Consider the following 25,075-nt stretch of genomic DNA (forward strand, 5'->3'; position numbering starts at 1 on the left):
GTATCGACTGCTGAGAGGGCAGCCCCCACCCCCTAATTCATGGAACAGTGCGAGTATGAGTCACGAGCCGCGCCGGCGCCAGAATATTGCCGCATTGTTGCCAGGCTACAAGGAGGCAGCTGGGCACGGCAGAGTGAGATTTAATACATTGTAGCGCTCTCAGCCACTCCAGGGCTGAGAGCAGATGGTTTAACTGTTTAGGAACTCAGCCCAGCAACTCAGCCCATCTCTCGGGAGCAGCAGAGAGCCGGTGCACAGGCGCCGCTGGTGGTGCGGCTGGCAGGTGACAAATGCGTGACAATGCATTTCAGTGGGTTGATGCGGAACACCGCACTGAAATGCATGAGCGTCACACTTGTTGCGTGACACTTGACAGGACTGCCTATGCATGCGTCATGACTTTTTTTTTGACGATGCAGAACAGCTTCGCCGAAATGCATTCTGCTTGTTATTAATGATTACTGGTAAGTAACGGGGGGATTTTAGCAGCAACACACAACTAAACATACCATGCATCCTTTCTTCCCTGTTGCCACTACCATGGTACCTCAGTGCCAGACAAGGGGGATATACGTTTAAACCTCGTAAAACGCAGATTTACTCGGAGAACGCTGCACTTATACTAGGTAGGTAAGTTAAATTCCGAGAGGTACGTTCCGTTTATATTTCGTAAACCAATCCCTTGTTAATCTTAATCTCCCCGTGGCGTGCCTGCATGTGTAATGTAAATACGGTGCTCATGTAAAGCACTCCAATACCTTCGGGTCGCGTTCGCGCTATATAAAATATGCACAAAAAAAACTGTTTGTCCAGACGACGACCTTAGGCCAGTCAAATGATTAATAATACCCAATAGTCAAAATGTGGGTGGGGCCTAATGCCCGTCCGCCAATCCCTCTTACTTTACTTTGCTACAGGAAACGCCTGGTCCTGGAGGGACATTAATGTAACATAGCAGCGAAGGGACAACAAAATGGAACAGAAAATAGTGGCCATGATAGGATGGGTGTTCCGGTAATGAACGAGTGACACAACTAACGACCAAACAAGGAAGGTAAACGTCTTTTTTTAAGCTTCATGATACACTATTTCCTTTGCAATCAATCTGGGACAGTACCCTGTGATATTCCATTTATTTTATGTAAATAACGCGTGTCACTCTCCAGGCATATTTTTGTAATTTCAGTATGCTCCTCTAAATTTACGAGCGAATTTTTGACATTTGATTTTTTTGTTGATTATACCAAGAAGTACCACAATTGGCATATGTGATGTGACACGAATGCAACATGGCCGCAAGTTTCGTGCTTGCCACCCTAACTGCCTGTTCTTTCTTCTGTTTCTATTTCTGACAGTGCAGAAGGTAGGCGAGCCCATGGTTGAACCGTGCACGTGTAAGTTGCGCATGTGCATTACAGCGAGCAAAGCAGCATGTCTTCTTTTTTCGTGAAGAAGAAACCGGTTCGAGCGCCCGGAACCGGGACCGGAGCTGCAGCCGGGGGAGGGGGTGGAAAGAGACGCAAGAAGGTAAGAAGTATAGTAGAGTCTCTCGCTGCCGCACTTCCACGCTTGCATTTCCTGGAGCTTTTTCACTTTTGTTCGCTCCCGGTGCCGCGCTGTCCTGGACACTGAACGGATGTGACCACTGTCTCCCCTTGGCTTTAGCAAGAAAGTAGTGCGGGGTTATTGCACTTTTAGTGTTTACCAATGATGAGTGTGTTGCATAATGTTGTCCAAGGTTCTATGAGTTTGGTGTTTTGAGAGGTGCCTCTGCAAGTCCTCGGGGCATACATAGGGTCTTCTAGTGAGCGAGCTGTCCTACCTCAATGCATTTCTTAAGAGGGCCCAGGAAACGTTCTTCTATGCTTTTTTTCTTATTTGCGGAGGTTAGTACCTGTCCCATGATGGAATTTCATGGTTGGGAATTACTGCGCATTGAAAAATGCCCCCATTTAACAACTCCAGCCAGTAAGTTCACGTGTGGATAACATCTTGTTGAATTCTGTAAACACAACTTCTACTAAGTGATTGGACATTGCCATGAATCCTTAGACACTGGAGTACAGGCTCGTGATTGCCAGTAGGTGTTCGTTTGACCATGGAACCCAAAACCGATTGTGGTCTCCTCCCATACGCCTTGCAAGTGTCGAGATATCAGTAGGGGTTCCGGTGAGATGTATTTGATCTGAGTTTGGCTGACAAGACGTGCTGAAAATTTCTCTCACTCTTTTGTCCACTAGTGATAACCAGAACATATGTTTCAACAAAAACTGTTTTGCTTGTGTGATTTATTTTGTGGTCTCCATGAGCCACATTGATGACTCGGTTCCTCAGTGTACGAACGCCTGCCTCTTTGTGGCATGTTAACTCTCTATGAACATGCTGATACCCTAACCCCCTCTATATGCTGTATTTGTGTCTCCTTGGTGCAGTCTCGTGTTCTCCGTCACTGAGAGTGACCGAGAGAGTCCCAGTGAACGTGTTTCTCAGCTATCAGTGGTCTCGATGCTGTGTATGGCAGGGGCAATCTCGAAGCAGCTGGCCTGCTGTCTTTCCCCCGGTCTGTGAATGAATGAAACCTGTAGTCTCTAATCACAAGACCAAGACATCTATTGGCTTTTAGGTTCCTAAAGATAGAAATTGGTACTTGTAGCAAAGTAGGTTTCTGTTGCAGTACCCCCCCACCTTCTCACTTTTTGCAAGATTTCTGATGCACTTTGACTGAGTGTGCACTGGGTCCCTGCCAATCAGGTTCCCAGTGCCTGTGTTCTTTCCCAAGACAGTACCTTTGTTTCCATCATTGACACACCTCTGGCCCACATATTGTACATGGTACCACTGGTACCAAGGGTCTCTAAGGGCTGCAGCATGTATTATGCCACCCTCAGCGACCCCTCACCACACACATGCACACTAACATAGCAGACTGTGTGTTTTAGTGCAGACAAAACATGAGTTGACATGGCACACATCCCTGTGTACCATGCCCATAAACCACTTCCTGTGACATAGGCAAGTCACCCCTCTAGCAGACCTCACAGCAGTAAGACAGGATGCACTATACCACAGGTGAGAATCTAGCTACATGAGCAATATGCCCCTACAGTGTCTGTGCCCATTCATAGACACTGTAAGTGCAGTGGAGCCATATTGAGTACATGGGCTGGGAGTTTGTCATTACGAACTCCACAGCTCCATGATGGCTTCACTAAGTGCTAAGGAGTTTTGGTATCAAACTGCTCTGCATAAGAAACCCACACTGATGCCAGTGTTAGGTTTATTGCAAAATGCACTCAGAGGGCATCTTAGAGATGCCACCTGAAAAACATCCAACTCTCTAGTGTGCAGCTGATTGTTCTGCACCAGCCTGCCACACACAGTCATGTTTCTGATCTTCTGAGGTGGGAGCCCCTATTCTCTCGTGAGTCAACACAGCCTGCTTGGAGTGTAAATAATTCTCACCTACCCCCAAGCAAGAACAGCATTCAGGATGGTGAGCCTCAAAGGCTTCCTGCCCTTTGTTATGCTGGCAAGGCCCTCTCCAGCTAGTGGAAATGCCCATCAGTGACTGATCTCTCCTGGACCCCTCAAAGTCGCTTGCAGCCTCAACACGAAGGATACCCCTGACCGCGACTGGCTCTGGTAGCAAAACTTCGACACCAAAAGGCACCCCTGCATCCTCAGCTCTTGACCTTGGGGAGCCCAGCCGACTGTGCCCAGGCCTTGCCCTGCATCCCAACTTACCTGTTAAGCCAGTGGTCACCTTCATCCAGCCTCCTGGTCCGAGCTTGTAGCCTCTTTGTGCGACCGAGATGCTCCATTGTAGAGCATTGGGCGCCCGCCGCTGATTTGCACTGGGCAACCCCTGTGCCGCTGGTGGTGTAGCTTTGGTGCTGCCTTGTGTCCCCCCCCCCTCTGTGCTCACCTTAACTCCTGGGGCCTGTGCCCTAAAACTGCGGGTACTTACCTGCAACCTGCTCCTCTTGTCTAAGTCACGCACTTACCTGTTAATGCATATACCTGTTTTCCACACATTGGATTGCATTTTCTCCAGTTACATTTACGTGTCCATCTTTTGCAATTGCCAAGTTCTACTGTTTCTGATTGACAATACAAACATATTTCTAGAACTGTAAAGCATTCTTACTGCCTTGCAAAACAATTCCTACTGCAGCTTGAACAGTATATTGCTATTCTTGAAACTGTTACCTACCTGTTACTGAGTTCCTCTTGGTTCTAAAATAAAACAACAAAGTTATATATTTTATACTAAACAATTGGTCTCGGATTCAGTCTTTGAGCGTGTGTAATCATTCCTTGCCTGAGTGTGTACAACAAATGCTTAACACAGCCCTTTGATAGGCCTAACATCTCGACTACACTTCCACAAATAGAGCTTTAAGTATTACCTACTTAATCCTCTCTGGATCCACTGGACTCTATGCACATTCATTACTTTGGTATAGTATATACAGAGCCAGCCTCCTACAGTACTTGATTAGCTCATATAACGATGAAGTTCTTATGTCCAAGAAGGTGAAAATGCTCACATGCCCAAACCTCTTCTTGGTGCTCATTTTTAGCTTCAGAGTAAGCTTCTCAGGTGCAGTCACATTCAAGTTACCATATGAAACAAATCACTCAGTAAGTTTGTGGCCTTGTTTGTGCTAGGCCAGCATAGCCCACGGACTGATATTCACATTAAGTTCAGTCTGAAATGTGGGGTTGTGGTGGGCCTTGTGATATGCTTCTGCAATGTAGTGTATGATGGCATCAAGCTGTTTATACTCCAGGCCTTATATATACGTCATTTTTCATGAAGTGTAATTAAAGGGTACTGTGATAGAAAAACTCCTGAATGCAGATAATTCCTATGAGTGAGTGAAAACATGTTGTGTACTGGCGCTTGCACTAGAGTAAAGGCTTCTGTGTTTGCTGGACCTAGTTGCATTTCATTTTCTGAAATTATGTCTCTAGAATTTTATCAATGGTTTGCAGAATGTACGCTTTACTTTGTAAAGAGTAAGATTCACTGTGACCAGTGTACCGCATACCGAAACGTCTTTTGTTCCTGCTGAGACTTCCCATACACCAAGATTATGTCAATGCAGTTAAAAAAGTTTGGATGGAACGTGACTGATTATCTTTTTGATGTCCCTGAGAACAGACCAAAATTCAGACACCCATATCTGTAGTACACTCTACATACATGGTGAAATTTGTGATTTGCTCAAAGAGGAAGCCTTTCGACCTTGCTGGTTACAACCTTTGTTCAGATCATGCATAGAAAATATCTGAGCCCCACTGAGTTGACAAATCATGTCCAGGATGTGGAAAGCAAAGTGGCTGTGCATTGGATTGCCTGGTTGGGCTGTTTCTGCGCGGGATCTAATCTGCCACCAGAAAATATTGTGTGCACAAAAACAATCTGGGACAACCATGGGACGAGTCCAGGCACTAGTGAAAAATATTCTGCTTCAGTTGCCTATTTCTTGCTCCATCACTTGTGAAACTGTGGCCACCCATAATTAAAAAAGAATTCTCAACTTTCATTCTGGTTGGCAAAGCAGTCAGTGAGATCAGGTGTTTACAACAGACAAACCGTATCTTGATGTTAGACTAGACTCTCAGTAAACATTTTGCATGAGTGCCCACTTCAGCAACATAGAGCCTTCCTTCATGCTTCTTGTATGACCGCATCATGTGAAAAGGGTCTATGGAGGGAAATTTGTTAACTCGCCTGTCATTATTTTTAGTGTGATTAGGCTGAGTTTAATGTTCCAAGCCCTTTAGAAAATTCATCTTTAGTCATGGTTGATGGTCGCCTAGTGCACACAAGGATTGGACCAACAACATCATTTGTTTTACTGGCCATAGCTACCTTTGTATTTTTGTTGTTTTTTTTCAGTACACGGTTTTTCCCTGGGAAGACTTGACCTCTTGTCAGCTTGTAGCATCTGGGAAATGGGAGACATTCAACAACACATTGTTATTGGCCAAGCCAGTGCTTTGCTTAATAAAAGGAAAATTAGTTATACACCTGTAGGAAGCTGGCTCTGTATATACTATACCAAAAATGAGGTATAGTGTGCACTGAGTCCAGTGGAACCCCAAAGGTAGGCAGAGGTAAAAGTAGATAGCCCCTTACTCTCTTTTTGTGGTAGTGTGGGCAAGCAGTAAGGTTTTATCAGCGGGTAGTGTTAAGCATACACACTCAATCAGCAAATTATGTCACACACTCCAAGAATGAACCAATTTTATTTGTATAAAAATATTTGGTTATGTTTATTTTCTAGTGTAAATGGTATGTTTGAAGGCAGGTTGAACAATACAAGCAAGCTGAATGAAAATGTCTTTGTTACAGGTTTGTAAATGCTTTCAATACAGTGGAAATTATTGTTAGATTACTTTTGATTACTTTATGGATTACATTTTCTACTCCATGTGATATGCTTACATATCACACTGGAACATTTCTTATAGAAGAGGTAAGTAAAACAGTTTTTAGTCATTTGCAATTTTTCAATGTTTCATACAAAACCAACTCTACACAACTATTTTTAGGAAAAAGCAGTCAATGCAATCCTATGGAAGGAAATTGAGTTATCGATTTACAGATAAGTATAAGTTTGTGGTAGTTGGTATTCTGGGGTTAGAACCAGGGTTAAGGATGCAGTCTCAAAACACCATCGGCGGCACTAGGGTGGCTGGGTGCAGAGTGCTAAGGCCCAGTGTTATCCAATGGGGGATAGGGGACCTCCAGTTGGTGGCTGCTCACAAGCTGGCCACAGGGTTGTGGGAGTAAAGCTCCTGGTGTTGGGCTCAGGGCAAAGAGGGGTCCAAGTTAGAACCCAAAGTACACCCGCACGGGTGGCTGTGTGCAGGGGGCTGTTTTGGCAACTGGTTCCCTGTTTTCAATGGGTATTCTCTGGTTGCAACAAAGACTGCAGGCTCGCGGACGAAGATCTTCTGGAGGTGACCACTGGTTGGAGAGATAAGTTGAGGTGCCTGGGGATGCTGCGTCACTGTCGGTTGGGCCACCCAAGGCTGTGGGGCGTCAGGTGTTGTGGTGTCTTTAGGCGACTGGTTTTCTTACCAGCTCCGGTCACGGTTGGGGGATCCTCCAGAAAGAGCATGCAGGCTTCACTTGGAAATTCGAGGCAGGTCAGTGATCTCTAGATCTCAGGTCAGGATCGTCAGGGAGACCTCCTTGTGGTGTTGGGCCACTCAAACTCGATCCATAGGCGATGGGAGCAGAGTGGTGCAGACTCCAGATTTGGCTGGAGCCAGAGTCTGTGGGTGAGCAAATCCAGTTCTCACGGGAGACAGCCTTTCTTGTGGAAGACAGGGCAGGTCCTCTGGGTTCTTGAGGTTGCTGGCTGCAGGACACACCATGGAGTTTCTCTGGAACAGGTTCGAGGTGAGGACAGGTGGGTAGGGCTGGTGCCAAGTCAGTGGACGTCCTCCATCTTATTTGCAGCACAGCTCTTCGGTCCTTCTTCTTCTCTTCTTCTTGGTCGGCACTTGTCTGAAGAGGCAAGATTCGGGGTTGCCCCTAAATACTAGATTTAAGGGAGTTACATGTAGGTAAAGATTGGGACCAATGGGTCCCTTCCTTGGGGTGGGTACACCCCCTATTATGCCACCCTCCAGTGGGAAGGGGCATATGCCTCACTCTGGTTGGCTGGGTCCCCCCATCTGCAAGATGGCGGGGTCTGAGAGTTTTGCTTCACCTTGCCTCCCCCACCTGAGGGGTGGCTTTGGCAGAGGTGGGCACACCTCCCTTCCTCACTTGATTTTCCCGCCGATTCTCCCTCCCAAAGTGGGGGTCAGAACCGGTGGGGGCCAGTTTCTGGAAGCCGCTGCTGGGGAAGCTCCGAAAGGCAGCAAGCCTTTGAAGCTTAGCCTTCGTGGACCCTGCCCATCCTGGGGAAGGAGGCTTAGCACCTCGTCCCAGGATGTGCATTGTTTCAGTCACCCCACCCCACAGCCGCAGGCTATCGACCCAGGGGTCCATAAAAATGTCTGGTGGTGGCAGTTGGCGAGCAGCCACTCAGGCTTGACACTAGTGTTAGGTCATTTTTTAAGCGCCATCTCTTAAGATGCCCTCTGTGTGCATTTTTCATTAAACCCACCCTGGCAACAGTGTGGGTTTAATGTGCTGATAAGTTTGATACCAAACTTCCCAGTTTTCAGTAAAGCCATTATGGTACTGTGGAGTTCTTAATGACAAACACCCAGCACCATATACTCTTAATGGCATTACTGCACTTACAATGTGTAAGAATTGACTTGGACACTGTAGGGGTACAGGGCTCATGCACCTGTACCCTCACCACTGATATCGTGCTCCCAGCTAGAGGGGTGACTGGCCAGCTAGAGGGGTGGCTGGCCTATGTCAGGGCAGTGGATTGTAGGTATGGCACACAGAGCTGTGTGCCATGTCCACTCTTCACTTGGTTCTGCACCAAAACATGCAGCCTTCAAAGACAGCGTATGTGTGTTAAGGTACAGGACCTCTAATGGTGGCACAATAAGTGCTGCAGCCCTTAGAGGTCTTCCCTGACCACAGTGCCCTTTGGTACCTGTGGTACCATTTACAAGGGACTGACCTGGAGCCAAAGAGTGCCAACTTGGTTTTGTTTTAAATGCAGTTTTAGGGAAAGAACATAGACCCTGGGTACCTGTTTGGCAGGAACCCCGGGCACACTCTAACTCATCAGCAGTTTAGTAAAAAGTTGGGGCAACCATGCAAAAAGAGGGCACTTTCTTACAAAACCACAAACACTCAATACTGCAAACTAACACAAAAAAGTCTCAAATATCTGTTGTGTGTGAGGCTATTGCTCTCAGGTAAGCCTGTCCCTTTCTCACTCTATCCCCTTACACCTTCCTCGCTTTACTGTAGGGTTGCTCTGGTGGGGAAGTAATGCAAATGCAGCATTTTTCCCTCTTTGTCAGTCTTTGGAACTAATAGCTCTCATTCTTCCTCCCTGATTCTTGGGTTGCCGCAGTCCTGACATCGACCTCCCGCTCTTCAGTCCATGCTCCTTCTTCAATGGGGAGTAGGTTTGCTGGCCGCGATCAATCCATGCGGCTGCTTGTTAGCAGGCAGGTGTGGATTGCACGTGGGCTCAACCTTCGAAGTCAGGCTTCCTTCTTCCGGATGGGTGATCTGGGTGCAAGTCATTTGGGCCTCCTTAGAATAAAGTGCTGATTCAGTCCTCTTTTAGGCTCAAGTTTAGGGTTGACAATTGGGTTGCTTTCAGGTGATCTTGAGCAGCCGTGGCTGGATCAATCAATCAATCAATCATGGACATTTATATAGTGCACTACTTACCCGGAGGGTCTCAAGGCGCTTGGGGGGGGTGCTGCTACTGCTCGAAAAGCCAGGTCTTGAGCTTCTTCCTGAAGGAAAGGTGGTCTTGGGTCAGGCGCGGTCGGGAGGGAGTTCCAGGTCTTGGCGGTCAGGTGGGAGAAGGACCTTCCTCCTGTTGTCGATCTTCGGATGCGGGGGACGGCGGCGAGGGCGTGACTGGCTGATCGGAGGTGGCGTTTGGGAGCGTAGAAGTTGATGCGGTTGTTGAGGTAGCTCGGGCCTTGGTCGTGTAGGGCTTTGTGTGCGTGGGTGAGGAGACGGAAGGTGATTCTCTTGTTGACGGGGAGCCAGTGCAGGTCTCTCAGATGTCCGGAGATGTGGCTGCGTCGGGGGATGTCGAGGATGAGTCTGGCTGAGGCGTTCTGGATCCGCTGGAGTCTCTTCTGGAGCTTGGCGGTGGTTCTGGCGTAGAGGGCGTTGCCGTAGTCCAGTCGGCTGGTGACGAGGGCCTGGGTGACCGTCTTCCTGGTCTCGGTGGGGATCCACCGGAAGATCTTTCGTAGCATGCGCAGGATGTTGAAGCATGACGAGGAGACGGCGTTGACTTGTCTGGTCATGGAGAGGGAGGAGTCCAGGATGAAGCCCAGGTTGCGTGCGTGGTCTGTCGGTGTGGGTGCGGAGCCCAGGGCGGGGGGCCACCAGGAGTCGTCCCAGGCGGAGGGCGAGGAGCCCAGGATGAGGACTTCCGTCTTGTCTGAGTTGAGTTTCAAGCGGCTGGTCGTCATCCATTCGGCTACGGCTTTCATCCCTTCGTGAAGGTTGGCTCTGGAAGCGGCGGGGTCGTTGGTCAGTGAGCGGATCAGCTGGGTGTCATCGGCGTAGGAGATGATGTTCAGGTTGTGTTGGCGCGCGATGGGCGCGAGGGGGCTCATGTAGACGTTGAAGAGGGTGGGGCTCAGCGAGGATCCTTGAGGGACGCCGCAGATGACTTCGGTGGCCTCTGACTTGTACGGTGGTAGACGGACTCTCTGTGTTCTTCCGTCGAGGAAGGAGACGATCCATTCCAGTGCCTTCTCTTGAATTCCGACGTTGCTGAGGCGTTGCACTAGGGTGCGGTGGCAGACAGTGTCGAATGCGGCGGAGAGGTCTAGGAGGATGAGGGCCGCTGTTTCTCCGTTGTCCATCAGGGCTCGGATGTCATCGGTGGCAGCGATGAGGGCGGTCTCGGTGCTGTGGTTGGCTCGGAAGCCAGACTGTGACGGGTCGAGGGATCCATTCGTCTCGAGGAAGGCGGCCAGCTGTTTGTTGACGGTCTTCTCGATGACTTTGGCTGGAAACGGGAGGAGCGAGATGGGGCGGTAGTTCTTGAGTTCGGTGGGGTCCGCTGTTGGTTTCTTTAGTAGAGCGCTGAGTTCGGCGTGCTTCCAGCTCTCCGGGAAGGTGGCGGTGTCGAAGTAGGTGTTGATGATGTCCCGCAGGTGGGGTGCGATGACAGTGTCGGCCTTGTTGAAGACGTGGTGAGGGCAGGGGTCGGTCGGCGATCCGGAGTGGATAAAGTTCATCATGCGGACGGTGTCATCGGTGCTGATCGGAGTCCAGGCGCGGAGGGTGGTGGTGGGTGGCGTTGCTGCGGTCGTTGTGTGCGATGGTTGACTGCTGAAGCTGTTGTGTATGTCCGCGGTCTTGTTGTGGAAGTAGGAGGCGAGGGAGTTGCAGAGGTCTTGCGATGGGGTGATGTCGTTGTTTCCTGCGTTGGGGTTGGAGAGCTCTTTCACGATGTTGAAGAGTTCCTTGCAGTTGTGTGCGTTGTTGTCCAGTCTGTCCTTGAATGCAGTGTTCTTGGTGGCGCGGATCAGTTGGTGGTGCTTCCGGGTGGCAAGCTTGAGGGTGGTCATGTTGTCCGGTGTTGGTTCCCTTCTCCAGACTTTCTCGAGGGCTCGGCAGTTCTTCTTGGAGCTCTTGAGTTCGTCGGTGAACCATGGGGCTTTCTTGCTGCCGGGTCTGCTGGGCGGGGTCCTCAGAGGGGCGAGATCGTCCGCGCAGTTGCTGATCCACTTCGTGAGGTTGTCGGCGGCCTGGCTGGGGTTCGCTGAGCTGGCGGGAGGGTGCTGCCTCAGGGAGGCGGCGAGCTGGTCGGCTGTGATCTTGTTCCAGCTTCTTCGGGCAACCTGTTGCAGGTGGTGGTGGGTCGTCGTTCTTCTGAAGGTGAAGTGGACGCAGCTGTGGTCCGTCCAGTGGAGTCCTGTGGCGTGGCTGAAGGCGATGTCTTTGCTTGATGAGAAGACGGCGTCGAGTGTGTGTCCGGCGAGGTGGGTGGGGGTGGTCACCAGTTGCTTGAGTCCCAGGTTTGCCTTGCTATCTCCTTTTGAGATGTTGAGAGGGCGTAAACCCAGTACTAATTTGGTTCCTTGGTGGTTAAAGAACAAGGATAGTAATCGTATTGATTTTGCGGAAATTGATTTTGAAGAAATTCGCAGGAAGGTTCATGTTTATAAGGAAAAAATGAAGAAGGATATGTCAAAAGTGGAAACAAGGAGTTGTGTGCCTATTCGTGTAGGTGATTTTGTGAGATTAAAAAAAGGCAGTTATGTACATAAAGGACTAGTGAAGTGGTCTGATCCTGTTAAAGTTGTTGAAGTATTTAAGAATGCGGTAAGGGTGTTTGATGGAAGTGTTTGGCATTTTAGCCGAGTTTCAAAATATAATATCAGCAAGGAATCCCCTGAAGATGATTCATCCAAAGTGATTTCGGATGATGATGACTCATTCAATGTATTTTTGGATGTTGATGCTAATGATTCAAAGTCATCTGTACCATCTACTGTTTCCATTGGTTGTGATTCCAATTCGCAAGAGTTACTAAGAAGTTCAAGGTATCGCAGAATTCCATCAAGGTTCAATGACTTTGTTCTTGTAAAAAAAAAAAAAAAAAGAGGGAGGTGTGTAGTGTATGGTTATTGTTTGAAATGACGCGCGTGAACGCACGCGCGTCATTCACAAACAATATATAATGTGTATGGTTTGAATGTGTGTGTGTGCCGCGTGTCTGTATGTTGTGGTTTGAATGTTGCGGTTTGCATGCAAGTTTGGATCGCGTGTCCGTGTTGTGGTTTGAAGGTAACGCTGGGGTTAAATAACGTTGCGGGACAGAGAAACGGCATTTAACTGCTGCGCTGAAGTTCACTGGCTGCACAATAAAGGATCTCTTTACCGATACAATTTGGATTCCGTTTTACTTACTTTTATTACAAATCGTGTGGCGGGGGGGCGGGGCCGCAGGCAGGAGGCGCGGGAACGGGACCGGCAGACGGGCGGCCCAGCGGCGGCTGGGGCGCTGCTGGCGGCGTCGGCGAAGAACTCTCAGAAGGTAAGCAGGGCTGCAGTGGCAGGCGCGGAGAGGAGCAGGGGGGCGACCAGGTCAGAGGCGCAGTGGATCAGATCTGGACTTTTGGGGATAGTGACACTGGCTGCCACTCAGTTGCTTTAGCACACTTGCAAGTGTTTCAGAGTAGCAACTTTAATTTCCTGCGCAGTAGTGTGTAAGTACACAATTGTCAAGTACCAAGAGCTAGCCATAGTCTAGGTCACTATAATACAATTGGGTGAGTGCCAAAACGTTTGACATTTATTCTTAGGAGCAACCCCTATGATGCAAGTGGAAAAATCCGCAGCTATGTGAAGAGCCACTCTGGCACAAAAACAAGTGATGTAGGTCCGTTTTTTACTACAACAGCAGCGCAGACCATTCAGGCATACATAGACCAACACCATGGATGCAGTGGGAGGGCCCATGGGTGACTCTTCTTGGGCACTCTTACACTTCAGCAGTGCTGTGAACCCTCCGCTTCAGTGTCCATGTCTAATTCAAGTCGGGAGCTGGCCAGTTAGGCTGTTCACAATCCCCCGGTGTACCTGCAGCACCCATGGCCAACTGCTCTTGTCCACACTAGTATTCAGCTACCCCCTCACCCATCCCCCACCCCCACTTCTTCCTGCAGTACTCTCAATGCTTTCCAGGACAGGGAAGACAGTTTATCTCAAGACCAGTTCCAAGTGATGTATTGGTACCCTCCCTCCAGCCGCTGGAATGTCAGCAATACATTTTCACTGTCTGGGAAGGTGGCCTCACCTCGGCCTTTTGTACATAATCAGGCCAGAGGGTTTCAAAATGGAAACCACAAGCCTGTGCCACTCGGGTTCACTCAGTCGTTCTGTGTCTACCATGCTTACCACACACAACATACACCTTTAAAAGCACTCTAGATCTAGGATTCAGGTTTATTGGTAACCTTGAGGAACAGTACATGAGTTGACCAGAAGGCCTCGACTCTTGTGACAAATAGGTCTGCTCATGCTAATATTGCTCAAAAACACGTTGAGGTGCCACCAACATGCACAAACCCATGATGAGGACTGTAGTCCTCTGCCAAGGTGGAGGGCACGCTTGGTGTTCAGCTCCTGATCCAGAACTGGACTATATCAAATGTAGGCTTAGCCATTCACGCATATACTAGATTGGCTCAAGGCTGGGGCCAAAATTCAAAAACATGGATACCAGGCACTCACAGTTTGGGCACGCACAACAGGGAACTTGAAGTTTCTTGAGAGGAGATGGTGAGGAAGCTCACATCTTGTTTTGATCTGCTATTTAAGTACATTCTCACTGTTTAATTTTTCCCATGTAAAGTTCTTGGCAGCATTCAGATAAATGCTGAAAGCCTCAATGTTTTCACCAGAGGTTTGGTGCATAGAATGGGAAATACTGTATTCACAGTTCAGTTTTCTTAGGCATGAAGTAGAGGTACAGCCCACTCGTTGAGTTTGTCACACAGTTCATCCTCACCCTATGCACATCCAAAGATGGTGTCTCTGGTATCACTGTGAATCATCTGCCCCTGAGATTCCTTAATTCCCACATATTGATCGAAGTGTAGGAGAAAGCCAGGGTATTCTAATCCAATGTGCCAAACCACAAAGAAAATGCAGTTTCCACCAATGAGTGTGCTGTGTATCTGCTGATTGTTAAATGATAACCATTCCATCTTTTAGGGCTAACTTTCACCTTATTATCTAATTCTAACTTAATATGCCATGTAGAGCTGTAGTTGACTGGGTAGACTAATGATGATAATCACACTAGGTAAGAGGCCTAGATTTCGTTTCCATCATCTGTACCCGTTTTTCATAGAGGGCATGTTATTTTGGATACTGTAGTATTCTGTATAGATTATGCTAGTAGCTTGTATTTGGGTACCACGAAAATCTGTTAAATAAATGACGGCACTTTCAAACCATGACTGTGAAAACATTGGTTAAACTGAATAAGCATAACCCTATTGCACTTACAAGCAAAGCAATTCGCTGGCTTTCAATTATAGATGGTTGTATATGTCGAGTCTCTACGACTTGTGCTGTCTAGATTGTTTATTGTCTCTTGCCATGTTTCTGGTATCAATTAGGTATTCCTTTCTGGCACTAAGACCTTTTTGTGGGGTATGTTCCTCTATAAAAAACCATTAACAATAATAAATGGTACAGTTTTCATTAATTCAAAGCACCATAGAAGAGCTGCTAGACATCTGTTAAATTCTTACATTCTTAGTCCAGGAGTCGGCATGCCTTTCTGGCAAATGGTCATCTTAACAGTGGGGTATGCAGCACCAAATCAGAACTATCGCTTAACTGTGCAATTAAAAAAAAAAATTAAGTTATCAAATGTCTGTGCATTAGTAGGAGTGCTATTCTATTATTGCGGTGCTACTTTTTCTTGTTCATATTAAAATTGCTGTCCATCATTTAAAGAACTTAGGGCCAGATGTAGGTAGCTTAATACCGTTTGGTAATGGCCGAAAATCGGTAATTTTCCCGTTACCGACCGGTATTTAGCCCTTTCCAATGTAGGCAGCCCAAAATAAGGATTCGGTCATTTAACAATTCGTTATTATAAGGAATTGGTACATTACCAAATCCTTAAAACCTATGTAGGAAGCACTCGAGTGAGTGCATTTCTGCTTTAAGGATTCGTTATTTACCACCAACTACAAGTTGGTGGTAAATACCGAATACCTTTTAAAAAAGCAATTATTTGCTTTTTTAAAAGTGCCATGTGGCAGACATACATGCCCTTAGGGCATGTATGTGCGTCACATGTGCACACATGCACGATTCAGGGGTGCAACAGGGTGTCAATGTGACACCCTGCCACCCTTGAATATTCTCCCGCTATTACCGATTCGGTATTTACCGAATCGTTAATAGTGAATGGCTTCCAATTCATTCATATGGGCCTCCAGGCCCATAGGAATGAATAGGAAGGTATTCCTCATTACCGAATCGGTATTACCGATTTGGTAATCAGGAATATCACCGAATTGGGAAATTTAACCGATTTATTACCTACATCCCATTTACCAATTCTTAAATACCGAATCGGTAAAATTCGGTATTTAAGAATCGGTAAATTGTGATTACCTACATCTAGCCCTTTATGGTGTAGAAATGCCCACATAATTACCACTAGCTTTCAGAAACATCTCCAGGCCATCACCTGAATCCACCACTGATGCACACATACCCCACAAACCCCACAAACTATCTTCTAAACCTTTTGAACAAGGATAACCACGCCTACAAACACTTTTTTTGTCATGCTACAAATAGCACCATTACAAATAACACACTTCAAAGGACAATACTCTCCCTCCTGTGGAGCAAAATCACATCATATCACATCCAAAACAAATTCTTTAAGCAGCCTACAAATCAATGTCTGATCTATTTCTAAAAACAAGTACGACATCTTTGACATATTGAAAGATACAAAACCCGGCTCTTCATCACCGAATCATGTCTGGGGAAAGATATGGCAGCAGTATTGCACAATCCTGTCTTACCAAACTTTGATTCACATTCGCTTAGGCAAAAGAAGAGGCAGGTTAACCATCACGTTTTTAGGAAAATCAAATCTCTCTAAAGCTGAATAGGTTTCCTTACAAGGTTGTGAGGCCCTCTGTGACATGAAACCCTACTCCAACCTTTTTCCTGTAACTTTCTCCTTCATTACAATCCGCCACCCAGCAATAGAATGTTCCCATGTACCTTTTCTAGACCCTTTCAAACCTTTTTACACTAAATGCAAACCAATGTTTCTTTGGTGATCTGAACATGTGGTTTAACTAACCTTATCTGCCATACCCAGAACGATCATCACTAGCCTAGACACACACCACCTATATCAGGTCATTCTCAAACCTACCCACATTGCAGGACATTTCTTAGAAGCCATTTTCTCCAACCCAGACTTAGTCATGTTCCACAATATTACTTACGTCATGTGGTCAGACCACCACCACCTGGTACCTTCCAACACAAGATACCACAACTCACCCCAGCTAAACCCACCTTACCTCTAACTAAACATCGACCTTAAAACAAACTGAATATTGAGAACCTACAAACCCAACTTACCTAAAGCACAGATCTGGACACAATAAATTCAGTTAACAAAAACTTCAAGGAGCCATATAGTTTATCTTAATACCACTTAAAACATCTAAACATGACAAAAAAAGCAAGCTCGTTGGATGAATGCAAAATTAACCAAAGATAAAACAAAGTGCTAACATTTCAACGCACCTGCCTCAAAACAAACAACCCTATAGATAAAATACACCTACACAGACCTAACCAAATGTACAAATCTGCAATTAAAAAAACTATTCAAGCAAAATCCTCATTGCAAGATGTGCCAATAAAGAATTTAATAATATACCCTTAGAGTTTATTGAGCTAAAATGCATGGAAGGAATCCATCCCATTTCTCAATTTTCAGACAAACTGGCAAACCATTACACAACCAAAGCAGACTCGTCGAAGTCCGAGTGAATCTGGCGTCTCGTCGACAAGACGAGACGCCAGATTCACTCTGACTTCGACGGTGCTTATTAAAATAATAATCGCAGCACCTGTAACTACGAAGGGACGCCAACTGCATTTACCACTTTTCGGATTCGTCTCTGGATCTCCATTGCCCAGCGTCCCCGGGCCTTTAATTTGATTCCTGCCCAAACGCGGATCGTTAAATTTAAATGATCCCCTGTACCCACTAATGAGGTAATCCGTCCACTCCACTATTACAGTGATGATGAGCAACGCCTAATTAGGTTGCCTGCCCCCGCCCTGTCCTGATGAAGACCCCCAGCAAGGGCACAATTAATCCCTGCACAACCTGAGGGTCGAAACGTCGACAACTGTTTTTTCTTCTATCAGCTTCACGCCAAAACTGTAAAATTGATGTATTAGGTGGAGCATGTTTTTGATCAAGTAATGTATTGAATTAATGTTCTTTTGTCTGTTCCAATTGACCTACAAATGCGTCTACATCATTGTCTGATTTTATTGTCACAATTCCCTACCTACACTATCCTCACCGTATCACCTTCCCTTGTTCCTTGGGGCACTGTACAACCTTTGGAATGTTTATTGCTGGATACTATATCCAATTTACATCTACATTGTGAATAATAAACAGTGTAGATTCAGTCATTGTATTATTATTTTTTAATTATACTTTGCTGTAATTGCTAATTTCACACTGGGACCCCTCTTCTCTCAGTTCAACACAGTTGATCATTACACACTTATGAAAAGACTTGACAAAGCAGATATACAGGGTAGCTTAATCACAACCTACTTATAGACTAGACAATTGTCATCCATGTTCCTTCTCTCTCATCTATATGCTACAGCATGAAAGCAGGGGTCCCTCAATGCGCTCTCATCTCATCCATTCTCTTTAAAATGTACATGAAATAATAACCAAATATTATCAATGATTTTCTGTTCACCTGCTAAAAACGGTTGACACACAGCTATGTCTTAAATTGGAAAGCCCCTAAGACATTGGAAACTCCATAATCTTCAGTTGCCTCCAGGCTGTTTGTCAGTGGATGACCTGAAGTCACCTCAAATTGAATGTGCCCAGACCAGAAATGATCACCTGATGGAACTGGAAAACCTATGTCCCACTCTGTGCGTTGTTTAGTGACCTGAGACCACCACTGTAAATATCCAGTGAGTTAAGAAACCTCAGAATTACCATGGGCTCCAGGCTGCCTAAGAATGCCAAAATGGATAAAGTAGCCATATCAGACTTTCTCATAATGAAAAACCTTCTCATCTTCCTACACACAGGATTCCCTCAGAAGGTCGTAGCAACTATCCCTCTTGTCCCATCAAATGTTGATAGGGCAAGAGATAATTGCTTCGGCCTATATCCCGGATATCTTCAGACAACTATGGGGAAATTACAGAGAATTCAGAATTCTGCTGCCTTACTACTTCTACATGTAAAGCTTTAAGCACATATCTCCTCTGCCTTGAGGGCCCCACATTGGCTACCAGTTGCTAGAAGATCCACCTTTAAGCTTCTTTGTATCAGCCACAAAGCAATGCATGGGAAAGAACCACGTTTCATGAGGAAAAAAAATCACATCACGTACGGCATACAACAAAGTACCTTCACCCTTAACCGGGTGAAACATCTTTCTCTAAGTAGCCAAATTATGGAATTCGCTACTCCAAAACATAATATCAAGTGACAGACATCTCATCTTCATAAGGTAAGTCAAGACTTGGGTCTTCTACGTGAACACGAAACTCTGAACAAATGAAACCTATAGCGATAATATGCACAGGATGGAACAACTATAATTTAATACATTATCTAAAAAAATATTAAAGTATTACTCACACAAAATTCAGTATATATGTAACTATATATATATATATATATATATATATATATATATATATATATATATATATATATTTACTACTTTACATGCACATGTATGTGTATGCATAGACCCATCGTTATGAATATGTACTTGGGTGGAGATATTTTGATTTGTACTTTGTATAGTGATTGTGCTGGTCAAGTTACGGGAAGACATGCATAATGTTTATTTCTGAAGAACACACATGAATGTCTAGGCATATAAATATTTCCACATGTATATACATGTGGGTATTTATATAGAAGATTTTGTGCCTTGCACATAATATAGCATAATGTGTTTGTGTCGTATGTATACATATTTCTAAATATTTAGAAGAGTGGGTATGTCGCTATATATCTGTACTTATGGGGAGGGGGAAATAAAAGAAAACATAATAATTTCCTTTTCAACCTCTACCCATACATCTACTTTGACTCATCCTGAACCTCTCAGACTACCATGGACTCCCAAACACCCTTTCCAAACGCTTCCTCCCCTTTCTCCATCGACTCCTTCCAACAGGCGCACATGTCCACAACTCCCAATAACACATTAATTTCTTCACTTTTATTGATCCACTTCAAAAAATCCATCCGTTTCAAAACTATTACAGTAAATGCTTGGGATATCAATGAGCACTTAATCTTAACTCAACTAATCCACAAGGAAGAGGAAAACATCTTTTTTTACTAACTGCTTACCTCTAACCTTGGGTTCCTGGAGTAGCATGCCGCACAGCGCGTCAATGTCTCTTCAATGGTTTTAAGCACTAATAACTAAAATCTACAATTAAAAAAATTAAAGCCTTATAGGGCTTTCAGGAGCACTCCAGAGAGGGACTTTGGCTCTGTCCACATGTTGGTGGACAGAAGTGCACTTTTTGATTGGGCAGAAGGTCTGTGCTTCCACAGAAAACGTGATTAACCTCCAAGAGCAGCAACTATTTATCAAGTTGCAGGAACCAGGGTTCTTTATTAAGTAGAACTATGGTGTTGCAGCAGCGCTTGATCAGTAGGCCAAACACATGCCCCTGCAATACTTTGTGTCTCCTAGATAATTAGAAAATGATGGTGTTTGTCCTTCTCTGGCAGCGGGACCGATGGGAGGAAGGCAGTTGAAAAGAATGGGTTGGTGTATTGCAGTCTAGCCAACACCCCTTCACAATATCAACTTTAGTGATAACCTTATCATGGCGGTCCTTGAGAGAATGGTGTTTTTTTTCTTCTAATTTCTAGTTTTAAGATTTATGGGCTCTAGAGAAACTGTTTTTTGATAGCTCCTAGGCTCTTTTAAAATATTAAATTACTAATATATTTAATTTGCTTCATATTTTTTTTACATTAAAATAATTTAATACACTGCAATTTTAAATGATCATTTCCTGTGTCTTTAAACACCCCTTAATGCTCTTCCAACGCTACCATTCCCTGCACCCTGCAAACTCCATGATGCCTCTTAAAGTTACAGTTCCTCTGAACCCTAAAAACCCCTTACTACCCTATAACCTTACCCATTCCTAAAACTCTCACTATCCCTTAATGCTACTATTTTCTAAACCCTAAACACCCCTTGTGGCATTTGTATCGCTCAACTTTCGGGACATATTAATTGGTGCCAGGGACAAGCAATTTTAATATTTATTTTGTCCAAAGGATAAGAACATTCCCTTTGCCCTCCTGCATCCTATCATCACCGCATAAGAAGTTTATCCACAAACTATTATTGTTCATCCACAAATGCAATAATTTCGGTAGACAGGAGGATGTCTTCACCCTTGTGTCTCACAGCCATCACAGAAGTGAGAACAGATCCTGTGAACACTGGGAAATGTTTGAGCACCTGTATTTAGTGGGACACTTGGAACTGAACCTTAGAATGTTAGTGCCTGCAATAAACCCTCTGCCCTGTTTCTAGAAATGTTTTCACAGGCGTAAATGATGGTGTCTGTTGAATGAAGCTGGGGTTGGCAGGCTGAGGGATATCAGGACGTAGCCTGTCTTCATGATGCTGCGAGACCGCAAACCTTACAGAGGTAAAACTTTCCTTTCTGTGGCATGGATTGGCTGAAGAAGGCTTGGGCGGGGCGGGCTCTGTGATTGGTGCAGTTTCATGCTCACAGAGAAGGGCGATGACAAAAAAAACCCTATTCCTGTCTGCAAGATGGAAAACAACAAAAGTACTGAAGAGCTGCCCTGTGACAGTTCTCGAGATCCACATCACTCTGTTTGACAATCACTGCACTATAGCAATCTAACATCAAGTCATCGCCCTTGTATATTCTTACTTGGTTCAATATGACTACTTGGTGTCTGTAGTCCTTTCTTAGTGTTTCTACCTTCTCTATCTCCCATAGTACCGAAGTGTGTTCTATCTGTGATGTGAAGATTCCAGCCTTGGCAGTTGATGGTCTGGTCAGCTGTGAGGTTTACTGCGCTGCTGTCTTACCTTATCTTGTAACTTAATAAATCCATCTTATTAACTGAAGACGTGTCTTGCTGCCTACCTAATCTATTTACAACATTTTGGCGACATCTGAAGCTGACCAGACCAGAGGAGTAGACCAGAAGGAAGACCAAGAACAGCAGAGCAGCACGAGCGAGGCCTCACAACTAAGAACCCACCTAAAGGCGGCCACAAACGAGAGGAAAAACAACTAAAACCTTTGAAACGCAAGAAAGTAAGAAGAAACTAGCCACAAGAAAAAAACTAGAAAAGAAACGGTTAATCGTAAGAACAGAGGAAAAGAAACGGTCAATGATGCCAGAAACTAATGTAAGGAGAGAAACTTGAGGAAAACGAAACCTATTGACAAGAAACTTGTCACAACTTTCCCAATGTCTATCATCTGTCACTCCAGATGATCTGCCTAATGTGAAACACAGCTGCGGTTGAAAGCACATCCTAAGGTGACAGGTCAGAGAAGTGGTTAGCATGAGTGATATGTGCATGTATATTTAATTGACTCAATTTAAAACAAGCGCATGTTTTATGTGTCATACGTACACGGACGAAGAGTGAAACTGAGCGCTTGCATCATTTGAAAGTCTCATTACTAGACACTGTTTTGTACAATACCATATTGCCAAGTGAGAGCAAAGGGACAAGTGTAGTGCGTGGCACGAACGTATGAGGCATTGGTTATTTTGTCAAATACTTATTTCCCTTGAAGTTATTCACACAGCCTCCTTTACCGTTAGTCAGCCGAGTAATCTTTCTCCGGTGCTGAGTGATCCTTCTCCGGTGCTGACATTTGTGCACTGATGACGTAGTGGAATTTAATTTCCTCCTAGCGAAGAATCAGCCTGTGCCCTGTGAATTGTCCTACGTCCACCATTGGAGTACTTTCAGTGAGTCATTCCGCAACGTTGAGTCGTCATGTTGGCCGTTGCTCTGCACACTCTATCGCTACGGTATTACGCCTTGAAAGAAAAAAAACGAACCTTTTAACGCTGGAGAGCCTGAATGTGCACGATCTGACAGAACAAGCATTTCACAGCTTTGAACACGAATTTCCGGTGCTGTTCAGCTGTAAATTTTTCAGGGAGTTAAGGTGAACGAGTGCATTTATTTATTTGATTGGTACTTTATTCTGAGAGAACTTGTTCCCGTATGCTTCGTGGAATTAAAAAAAAAAAGTCCTTTGAGCACAGAGATCGGGAAAAAAAGTCAAAGCATTCGTAATTGGAAGTACAAACGAGTTGAAATTAAAGCTTTACTTTCTCTTACAAGTCTGCCATCTAGTGGATTTTTGAGGTATTTCATGAATTTTCATTGTCAATGGCTGGCAGTACGAGTGGAGTAGAAGATATATTATAATAAGCTTCTGAAATTAAACACGCTGCTGTTTTACTTGGAATCCATGCTTCAAGAGGCTGAAGTACTTAAAGTTATGAGGCACCAATGGGGAGTACATGATACAGTTATCGGTATCCATACAACCTATGTTTAAGACAGTGACTATGAGCATTGTGTGTTCTATTTTGTTCATGCGTTAAGCTTTTGACACCAAATCATTAATGTTACTGTGCACATATTCAATGTCAGGATCACCATCTTCATAGTGTAAAAAGATTGTGAGTGGCACAACAAAGCAGTAATGAAAGCAGCAATAGGATGGTTACAATTTCACCTGCATTTGGAAACCGGGACAAATTTAAAGCATTTTGTGTAAAAGTGAGAAGGTCCCGGAACAAGGACAGAGAGCCCAGAACCAGGAAAGTCAAAAAACCGGAAGCAGTCCAGAACGGGGGAAAGCCAAGAACCGGGCAAGAGGGCTCAGGACTGTGACAAAGAGCCTAAAACTAGAACAAAGAGCCCTGACTGTCACAGACCCAGAAGTTGGTCAGAGGATCCTGAACAGGGACACACGTCGGGCAAAGAGTCCATTTGGTTGACAGTGAGCCCAGAAGCAGGCCACAGGACTCTTGACAGGGGCAAACATCCCGCATCTAGGAGCGGGCCCTTAACCATGTCAGAGAAGCAAGAAGGTGCAGAAGTAAAAAAAAAAAGTCACAGGACCGAAAGGGGACAAAAGAAGTCCCAAGACTGACATTATCAGGAACAGGGAGAGGACTATACAAGTCCAAGGACCGTCAGAACCAGCAGGGGATAAAGTAAGGTCCCAGAATCGTTACCGGGAGAGGACGAAGAATGTCCCAGGACCGGAAGGGGACAAAGGTCCCAGAATCTAACCGGGAGAGGACAAAGGACGTCCCAGGACCGGAAGGGGACAAAGGTTCCAGATTTAGAACCGGGAGAGGACAAAGGACGTCCCAGGGCCGGAGGAGGACAAAAGTCCCACAATCAGTACTGGGAGTGGACAAAGGGAGTCCCAGAACCGGCGGAGTTCACGACCAAAGTTCGTGAAGGACAAGAGCTCCAGTACCACGACAAAGTTGTGACGAGTTGGTTCTTTGAACCGGGATAAATGTTCCGCGATTTGAACCAGGCTGTATAACCCACAGTACTGAGACAGTTTGTCCACAAAGGAAATACAATTTTTAAGGGAACTTAGTGGCCCGAATTACAACCAGAGGCTCACAACCCGAGGAAAAGATCCAGAACCTAGATTTTGGACTGTAAGGAAACTGGCTCCAAGTTTTTTTCTTCAGGAGCATTCTTCCAGAACTGTTCTATCTTCAACAATTAGCGATAAGCCGCTACGGACAAGCACTGATTGGAGAAAGTGAACTCTCTATTTCCGTTTTTGATGGCCACAATGACTGATTGTAGAGAGTGGACTGGCTCTTCATGTTTTGTCAATCGAAGGGGAGAAGGTGGTCATCATGATCTTCATCATCATTCTCATCTTGATCCTGATTCTCTTCCTTAGTGTTCTGGAAGTTCACGAGGTCGCTGACCTCCTACCTGCTATGTTTTCTTCTTTGTGTTTCTCCATGCTTTAACTCTTACTATGTGTTTGAGTCTTTCATTTGTGTTTTGTCTGTAAGGGGAGAAGATGTGTTGTATATTCTTACTTGGTTCAATATGACTACTTGGTGTCTGTAGTCCTTTCTTAGTGTTTCTACCTTCTCTATCTCCCATAGTACCGAAGTGTGTTCTATCTGTGATGTGAAGATTCCAGCCTTGGCAGTTGGTCTGGTCAGCTGTGAGGTTTACTGCTCTGCTGTCTTATTTTTCTTGTAACATAATAAATCCATCTTAATAACTGAAGACGTGTCCTGCTGCCTACGTAACCTATTTACAACGCACACCTTCTGCACTGGTTAGAATTTGCTATTGGCGGGAATTTTCAGGGCTGCTCGAGGGTGAGGGCGAAAGAGAGAGTGACAAGATCTAAGAATGAATAAATACTTATTTTAAATGTTACATTGCAGTAAGAAAAAAATTAAGAGCAGCAAATGCACTAGAGGTACCGGGTTTGTAAAAAGGTAGGGCCGAATTAGACCAAGAACCCTTCAGTATTTGCCCGGCGTTAGCCGCCTCTCATACCATTCGAGATTACCAAACAAAGAGG

At 45.3% G+C, this 25,075-nt stretch overlaps 1 protein-coding gene across 4 annotated transcripts in view; it reads left to right on the top strand.

Moving 5' to 3' along the window:
- Window positions 1-949: 949 nt before the first annotated feature.
- RRP9 (ribosomal RNA processing 9, U3 small nucleolar RNA binding protein) overlaps window positions 950-25,075 on the top strand; it is a 161,160-nt gene continuing 137,034 nt past the window's right edge. For 2 of the 4 annotated variants that reach the window (XM_078661146.1, XM_078661147.1), the window contains exon 1: window positions 21,496-21,870. In XM_078661146.1, the coding sequence (XP_078517272.1) occupies window positions 21,853-21,870 (18 nt within the window). In that variant the 5' untranslated portion in view covers window positions 21,496-21,852. Of the gene's footprint in view, window positions 1,055-1,360; window positions 1,528-21,495; window positions 21,871-25,075 lie in introns of those variants that run through there. The other 2 variants (XM_078661144.1, XM_078661145.1) reach the window with 2 other exon arrangements.

The sequence above is a fragment of the Lissotriton helveticus genome, chromosome 9 (assembly GCF_964261635.1).
Source record: "Lissotriton helveticus chromosome 9, aLisHel1.1, whole genome shotgun sequence".
In the NCBI taxonomy this organism is placed as follows: Eukaryota; Metazoa; Chordata; class Amphibia; order Caudata; family Salamandridae; genus Lissotriton; species Lissotriton helveticus.